General features: G+C 41.2%; 1 protein-coding gene across 1 annotated transcript; it reads left to right on the forward strand.

Annotated features, from left to right (window-relative positions):
* Positions 1-344: 344 nt before the first annotated feature.
* Positions 345-8,600, forward strand: LOC140564070 (b(0,+)-type amino acid transporter 1-like). Its single transcript, XM_072689145.1, has 6 exons — positions 345-1,746; positions 4,367-4,500; positions 5,482-5,611; positions 6,425-6,549; positions 7,525-7,612; positions 7,706-8,600. Exons 1-6 carry the CDS (start codon positions 1,048-1,050, stop codon positions 7,934-7,936), a joined length of 1,407 nt encoding a protein of 468 aa, XP_072545246.1. The 5' UTR covers positions 345-1,047; the 3' UTR covers positions 7,937-8,600.
* Positions 8,601-9,041: the final 441 nt, after the last annotated feature.

Raw genomic sequence — 9,041 nt, forward strand, 5'->3', positions numbered from 1 at the left:
ACTGCTGCAGTTCTACAACAATGAAAAATGCCAGTATTGTTTAGCCATACATTACAAATCTCATTAATCTTCAGTTTTACGGCCATATCTCATATTTTTTTAATGGTATTTAAATGTAATTTAAATAGTGCTTTAATAGAGACTGTTGCTGAAGTCTAAGGGGAAACTTTAACCATAGGCACTGTAGCTGGACGTGAGTACAGGCAGCAGTACTACTGCAAATTCAAATGGCTTTTGTACCACCCCTTTACAACCACCCACTGATTAGAGCACGCCTGAATGCACAAGCTTAACCCTGAGTAAGAAGTGACAAAGGGTTTTCTGACTTGGACTGAAAGTGCTGAGGGGACCAGGAGCGAACCATTTTTCTTACGGAATGCCAAACATTCTCAAACTCCTGCTGAACGTCTTTGGAGGAATAAGCTTGTGCCTGTGTGACTTTCTGTGCTCTGGGTATCCCTTCCTCTGTGGTTCGAAATGTACTTACTGCTGTTGAAATGCAAGGGTCTTTCTGAGGAACAGGGCTGTGCAGGTATTCTTTGGTACAGGTTGTGATTTGGTATTGTTAGTGAAGTCGCGACAGGTTGGTTTGTTAGTGCTGATTAAATGCTGCTAGGAGTGCTTCTTCAGAGATTACATGAAAGGAAATCAGTGACATAGAGAGCTCAGATTAGTTTGACAAATGAAATAAATATGTGCTGTAGACTGCTGAGAGTTCATAAAAAGTAGTTATTAAATAACGAGAGCTTGTCATAAAAAGGCATTTCAAGGTGTGTGTGTGTGTGTGTGTGTGTGAACCTCTGCCCTTTTACAACACATTAACTTCACGTTTCAAAATATACTGTTGGGAAAGTTAAATGAACAGCTGTCCTGACCAGAATACTGAAGTGGACTGCTGAGTTAAAGCGTGGCCTACAAGCCTATAATTACCAGCTGACATAATTACAGGAGTAGCCGATTGTCCTGTAGCATCTTATCCTGCATCTAAATCTGGTCAGTAGAAAGTATATCTTTTGGAACTAAGCATTTTTTGGATTGGGAGCCGACATGGACAGCAAAACTAAGAAACTACATCTGAAATCCGAGGTGGGATTGGTGGGAGGAGTGTCCCTCATCGCAGGGGTCATGATCGGATCCGGAATCTTCATGTCTCCTCAGACTGTGCTGCTGAACATTGGCAGTCCAGGTGCCGGCTTGGTGATCTGGGCCTGCTGCGGCCTGTTGGCTGTGCTGGCATCCCTCAGCTACGCAGAACTGGGTACTGTCATCCGAGAGTCTGGAGGGGAGTACATCTACATACTGAGGACTTCCGGCAACCTGATGGCCTTTGTCTTTGCCTTCACATCTATTGTGGTTGTGAGGCCAACCAGCTTGACTGGAGTGGCTCTCAGCTTTGCCCAGAATGCTGTCGCACCCTTCTATGAGGAGTGTCCACCTCCAGTGGTGGTGGTGAAGTGTGTCGCTGCTATTGGGATCCTGTTTTTGACCATAGTGAATTGCCTCAATGTACGTTCTGCTGTGGCTGTCACAGTGTTCTTCATGGTGGTGAAATTGTTTGCACTGGTGGTTATTGTGATTGGCGGCATGGTGTTTCTCATTCAAGGCAACACTGCCAACCTGCAGAATACTTTTGAAGGAACCAATCTCAACATCAGCACCATTGGAATGGCTTTCTATCAGTGCCTCTGGTCCTATGATGGTTGGAACAACCTGAACTCTGTGACTGAGGAGCTCAAACGGCCAGAGGTAACCATTATTAACTCATAGTATAGAATGGAGTTCAGTATAAAGTAACTGTAGAGTGGAGTTTTCCCTTTTTGGATCCATACTAATAATCAGATCAATCACATAATAACGATACATATAAAAGTACAGCTTTAATTTGAAGTGGTTTCTCATAAAGCACATGATTATCTGTAATTGAGACTATGTGTTATTGGATATATTAAAATAATATTAAATTAAGCCATCACTGTTTAGTGTTTGGTTGCAGATCCGAGGTCGTTGATCCATGGACATCACTATACATGGTTCTGATCTGCCAGGACGGCAGTGAACCAAATACAGTGATTTCCTAGCACACTTGTGCCATGCGCACACAGATTTGAATCATGATGTTGAAATACCTTATTCCAAAAAATCTTCATTTAATTGCCGTCCATTAATCACTGCCCCAGACTATTACAGGCTTATTGTGTGCTTTATAGAAAACTGCAATGTAGGAAGCCTTTCTGGTCATGTGCCTTGCCAGTAGCTTGCATCTTGTTGATATTCTCTTTATGCTATCATCATTAGCAACACTATACTACTATGATATACTACTGTGCTCTCAAAACAGCCTCAGTTCTTTGTGATGGTTGACGTGAGCAGTACCTGAAGCTGCACCACAGTGGCAAAAGCATTGCTTAGACAAATGTGTTCTCCTTTGCTCTTCCTAAATGCATCATCTCCAATGCTTTTAGTCATTATATGAAAGAATACTGATGTGGTAGAGACTGTTGCCATAGTGAAAGTGCCTTTACTAAGCTACTATGCATTCCACATGGGCTTTGCTTTCAGTGTGTTTTGGTAGCAGAGTATTTAAATGAACTTCAGTGGTGGGTGTCTTTTTCCAGTCCAGACACTCTGGATACACAAATGTGTCTTTGGCCAGGTCAGAAGAACAGAATGGTCTTGGCAAAATGTGATGATTTCTGTTTCACAGCTGGGAATGCCATAGATGAACTACTTTTGTTTCCACAAGGATCCATGTTTGGTGATAGAGATGTGTCTGATTGTGAAGAACCTTTACATTAAGGTTCTTTAGACCTTTAAAAAACGATTCTTTCAAAGGCCAAAAGTGGTTGTTCTATAGCGTCATTCAGAGGACTAATGGTAGCACCTTTACCTGTAAGATTAGGCACTTCATATGTTGTAATAGAGCCTATTGACGTTAGCCAATGCCTTGCAGTCTAATTGGTTACTGTATCTTTAAATGCCGGCTCATAACATTTACAGCCCCTAAAGACATACTAAAAGCGATTGTTTATAATAACAATAAGTTAGCGTGCCACATGGTTTATATTACAGCATGTGGCCTATTACTTTTAAAGCTGTCATTTCTCACCTTTGGAACTCAGCATCTTTGCATGATTCTGCAGGGTGCTGTATATGGAAGACCTAGGTGTTGTGCTGACACACACTGTATAATACTGTATAATAAAGCCTCAATTGATCCCTCTTGCCTTTATACAGTTTCACGCATGCAGGTTTATCTTATGAGCACAGATAAAAAGTATGTTTGACAATCTGACCGGTGATAAAGACAAACTGTGATAATAAACACCAACCTGCTGTAAAAGTTAATTTATAAACAGAAATGCAGTGTACTTAGCATCCCAGCATGCTCACTTTTGATCAGTTCTATTGCTGGAGGATTTGTAAAGTGTTGGGTGTACAATTTCTGCTTGCTACGCGGCACCATGAAAAGCCAAGACTATGAAAAGTTAAATCTGAAGAGGGAGGTAGGCTTGATCGGCGCCATTTCTCTGGTTGCTGGCACTATGATAGGATCTGGGATTTTTATGTCCCCACAGTTTGTGCTATCTAACATCGGGAGCCCAGGAGCCAGCTTGATAATCTGGGCTGTGTGTGGCCTGGTGGCCTTGGGTGCTGCGCTGTCCTATGCCGAGCTGGGCACCATCTACAAAGAGTCAGGGGGCGACTTCATCTACATCCTGAGAATCTACGGCCCCTGCCCGGCGTTCTTTGTGGCATACACGTTCATGATCGTGGTGAGGCCGTCGGGTATATCAGCCATCGCCCTGAGCATTGCTGAGTACGCCGTGGCTCCTTTTTACCCCGATTGCACCCCACCTACGCTGGTGGTGAAGTGTATCGCGGTGGCTTGCATTTTGGTGGTGGCTATAGCCAACAGCCTGAACGTACGCTTTACCATGGCCATTCAGGTGGTCTTCTTGGTGGCCAAAGTCGTGGCTCTCATAGTGATTGTGATCGGGGGGATAGTGAAGATGGCTGATGGTACCTTGGAAAGCCTAAGCAGTTCAGAGATTGCCTTTGAGGGCACAACTTTGGGGGTCAGTGCCATTGGAATGGCTCTATATCAGGGCCTGTGGTCCTTTGCAGGGTGGTACAACTTAAACTTTGTAACTGAGGAGGTGAAAAATCCAGAGGTGAGATCAGTGTTTACATTTTTCATTGGTGATTTTAATATGATGTTTTTATATGATCACATTTCTACAGATCATCAGGCTCAGAAATGGAAATCCTTGGAGGGAGGGTGGGGGGGTATGAGTGTTTTTGATATGATTTGTAAATGTCAAGAAATATTTGCACTAAAAATTTTCATTACATCTTTTCATGAAAGGTAAATCTACCCAGGGCTTTAATGATCGCCATCCCCATGGTAACCATCCTCTACTTGTTGGTCAATGTGAGCTATCTGGCTGTCATGACACCAAGAGAGATGGCATTTTCCAGTGCTGTGGCTGTTACATGGGGGTAAGTTTCCATGCATCACTAAACCAATACATGTGTTACTGCATACTTTCCATTATATGCTATTGCAAAGTGAATTATATGGTCAATAACAGAATAATTCCCAGCTAACAGAGAACTTTAAGCAATGTTTTATTAAAGAAAATAACATTTAAAAACTAAATAACGTCCCGCAATTGTTCCGAAAACGTGTGTGTAATAAGGTTTGGCATCACAAGGCTATTAGAACATCTCTCATACAGCGTTCCCAGTTAAAAACACTAACGGTATAAATGTACACTGATACATAATATTTAATAATGTGACATAAAATAAAGCTTTCCTAACTGTAGAATAGCAGCAATCGTTTAAACACATTTTTTTTTCATTTGACAATAAAAAAATGTTTAAATGATGATTAACTTTCTGAAATGTGCCTATAAAATGTAAGCGTCCCATAGTGGAGCTATAGAATAACTGAATTTATAAATGACAGGGTTAAAAGGGAGGTGATCGGGTTGTTGAGAGGTGAGCATTGAGCATTACTAGAGCATAAATACCATCTCTAGAGGTAGAGATGGTATTTATAGAATGTTCGATTTGGGAGTAGGGGCTTCAGGCATGTTCCTCCTCTGAAATCTAACATCCTATAAAGTCTATATCTACCTTGTCAACACACAATCCTCAAGAACCCTGTCACCTCCTGTTTAACCCTGTCATCTATGCTTCCTGACTCTACACATTAAAGGGGGGACTGGCTTCTTACCGAAGCAGAAGCCATCTGAACTCCAGCCTTTCACCCCCTCTCTCACAGTCTTCTCCCAAATCATCATCAGCTGAAGGCATGATCCGAACAAGGCAAATTCAATTAAAAAGTTCAGGAACATCCAGAAAACTTGATAGAGATTTCTAAGTCGAAACAGTCGTAACATTTAGAAAACGTTCTACTGACCACAAATTGTTAGCAGGGTTGATGACCAACCTGTTTTTGGTCTTTGCCTCTAGGAATAAGGTGCTGGGAGGCTGGGGCTGGGTGATGTCTATTGCAGCAGCTCTGTCATCCTTTGGGTCTCTGAATGGATCATTCTTCAGTGGAGGACGTGTTTGCTTCGTAGCTGCCAGAGAGGGACATATGGTGAGGAAAAAAATAAAAACAAATAGTTCTGTATGTCCCATCTGGTTGCTCATAAATTTTAGATGTCAGGGGAATAACAACCATCTTGCTTACAGGATGATGAAGAAACGAATGTGTTTAACAGTATGTATCTATTCATTTAAATAAAACTGATTTATAGTGGGAAACAAATGGGACAGTCTTTGAACGATGCTATGGAAGAACCATGTTAGGTTTTTTAAACAACCCTATTTGAGATGTGTGAGTGTGCACAGTCTTCTTTAAGGTTTTACAGGATGTAAAGATACTGTACCAATTTAAGGGTATGTCCTTGAACCCTCACATTACAACAAGGTTACTTAACCCCTAAAAAGGGTCTTTGCACTCTTCTTCATTTCATTTACAATAATGGTTCTCTAAAGAACCCTCCACTGAAAGTTTCTTTCAGGAACCAGCATGTTTTGTCCTTTTGGTACCTTTATAGATTTGGTACTGCCAATGAACCCACCCGTTCATAGCTACCCTTAGCACTAGTAATGCTCCCGACACTATGAGGGTAAGGACACATCATCTCTCAAGTACATGCGAAACCTGCCTCCACCTCTTTTCAAACTGCTATGGATGCAGCTTTTTGGGGTGTCGGGTCCCCAGTGCAGACACGCCATCGCTTTTAATAGTAATGAGGGAAGAGAGAGAGCCATCTACCCACCTAGAGATAATGCAGCCAGTTGTGCTCTCTTAAACTCTGGCTGCGGATGGCAAAGAGCTCCTAGACCATAGTGACAGCCCCAGTACCTTTATACCTTTTAACAGTGAAGGTATCTGCTTTTTCAGCCGGATATCTTGGCCATGGCTCATGTGCGACGCCTCACACCATCTCCAGCTCTCATCTTTACCACTGTCATCTCCCTCATTGTGCTCATCCCTGGAGACTTCGAGGGTATAGTAAACTTCTTCAGGTACCACAATGCATGCATCATGTAGTTTCTCCTACAATGCGGGGTCAGTACATTCATTATACGTGTAGGTTTGCATGAGGGCTGTAAATCATAACCACATTATTGAAGCAACACCTTTTAGGTTTACCAGTCCAGTTTTTGAGACTCATGCTGAACTTCAAAACTAACAATGCAGTGTTTTGAATGATGTGATCTTTTCTCCAACCAATGAAGTCTTTCTGCATCACGTAAATCACTTTATGGACTGATTTAGCTTCATAAAACATTATTACCACTGTGTAAATAAATGAGGAGACTGAAACTATGAGAGAACACATGCCGAAATCAATGATAAGGCATTGCTAATATACGGAATCAATTCCACAATAAAAAGAGGACAGTCATTTGTCTGATCTTCATCCTTCATTCTCTTGACAGTACTGCAGTGTAAATACAGCATACCCTATATGGACAAAAAGTATTGGGACACCTGCTTAGTTATTGTATCTTCCTAAATCAAGGGTATTAAAAGAGTTTATCCTGCTTTTGGAGTAGCAGGAGTAACAGTCTCTGCTGTCCAGGCAAGTCGCTCTACTAGATTCTGTGGATTTGAGGATTTGATTGCATTCAGTGAGTAGAGGTCACTGAGTTAGTGAGGACAGAATGTTGGAAGATCACTCCCCTCATTCCCCAACTCTCGAACTCACCCCCAACTCTAGCCTATACCCCACTAGCCTGCACCTGGCTTTAGGCATGGTGCCAAAAGGTTCATGTTTATCTGCTCCAGACAGTCCTATATTATTGGCAATACTTCTGTACAGGGACTAGACAAGATGTGTGTGTGCTTTTGCACATCTGTGCCCTAATAAAGCTGAATGCATTAATTAGAATGGATGTCCACAAACATTTGAACATATAAAACGGTTATTACTAAACAAGAATCATTAAAAAAACTGAGGAATTTGCTGCTCTAAACCCACTCCATGTTTCTGTCAGCTTCACGGCCTGGTTCTTCTACGGGGTCACATTATCAGGACTTCTTTACCTAAAAATCAAGAAACGTGACCTTCCTCGAACATACACGGTAAGAGATATCAAATAAAAATAGCAAAGATATCTTCTTCTCAGAAATGTAAAGATGTTGATTCAGCATCAATGGTTGCTCCTTACTTTTTAGGTCCCCATAATCATCCCCATCCTGGTCCTGTTGGCAGCAGTGTTCCTCGTCCTCGCGCCCATCATTGACAACCCTCAGATCGAGTACCTGTACGTGACTCTCTTCATCCTCAGCGGAGTTCTGATTTATGTTCCATTCATTCACTACAAACTGTTCCCCGGCTTGCTGAACAAACTCACAGTCTTCCTCCAGCTCTTCCTGGAGGTGGCGCCAGCTGATAAAAACCTGTGAGATTCGAGGGCCTTCCGGGTTGGGAGACATTATTGTTGAGCTGCTTGCTTCAGTCAGTACTGAGCCTCTAGAAGGATGTCTCGACTTTGTATTAACACTGTAATGCTGTAGTTAATGTTTAGGTTCTCTTAGTGTTAGTAAGGTTCTGTAAAAACCTTGTATCTCCATTTTTGCTGTGTTTTGACATCTGAATTTGAATCTGGCAGTTGTTCTTTACACTATATGACCAATAGAAATTCTGCAAAATGACCTGAAATTGTTTGTTTGTTTTTCTTTTATATTTACACTGACTACCATTCAACTTAAGAAGGTTCTTTCCTTCTCCTGTAAGGTTGGCATTTTGAAGGTTCAAGGTTTATGTATGACAGTGGTCATATACTGAATTTAAATACGTTTTAGTTGTGTAGTTTAGTTGTGTAATTGTCTAATATATGATTCAGAATCTCCACCATATTCAGCGTATCCACACATTGTAGCAGTGGAAACCTTTTGGCACTCGTTAGAAATGGAAGAACGAGAAGAAAAGACTAATTAGAGAAAGCATGTTCTCTCATTTCTGTTTGTATCATTTGAGCTCTTTTAAATCTCTGTATGTTCTGTCTAATTCTGTGTGAAGCTGTTTTAATGCATCCTTAAATAATTAAAAATAACCCATTTTAAATAATCACATTTCTATCTGAACAAATAAGAGTGCTGCTCATTAAAACCAGCATTTGAAGTCATGGGGTTTGGGGTGTAACCAGAGTAAACCAGATTAAAACCAGGACATTTACTTTTGTTTTTCATGAGTGGATCAGGGTAGGGATAAACTCTGTGCCCTTAAAAACATAATTCATCTTACAGTGAATGACTTTCATTCCCAGATTTGACATTTTAAGTTTAAGTTTAAGTTTCTAGTGACTGGTATAGAGAATGTGGTCTGCTGATGTAAGAAGAGACGAAGATTAGTGCTTCATCCAAAATACAGGCACTCATTCAATCTGGCGCTCAATCTTGATGAAATCATCACAAAGCTGGAACATTTCATTTGTAAGACTTTATGGCTGCTATCAGAGAATGAGATAAACTCTGATAATAATTGATAATGGCCACAGTCTCGCAGTGC

This window comes from Salminus brasiliensis, chromosome 10, assembly GCF_030463535.1.
Source record: "Salminus brasiliensis chromosome 10, fSalBra1.hap2, whole genome shotgun sequence".
NCBI classification, from domain to species: domain Eukaryota; kingdom Metazoa; phylum Chordata; class Actinopteri; order Characiformes; family Bryconidae; genus Salminus; species Salminus brasiliensis.

Bases quoted from the DNA above. Each gene is read 5' to 3' on its own strand.
- LOC140564070 (XM_072689145.1), top strand. From the start codon at position 1,048: ATGGACAGCAAAACTAAGAAACTACATCTGAAATCCGAGGTGGGATTG. The intron at 1,747-4,366 runs GTAACCATTATT...TTTTCATGAAAG, and splicing joins AGGAGCTCAAACGGCCAGAG to GTAAATCTACCCAGGGCTTT. The intron at 7,613-7,705 runs GTAAGAGATATC...CTTACTTTTTAG, and splicing joins ACCTTCCTCGAACATACACG to GTCCCCATAATCATCCCCAT.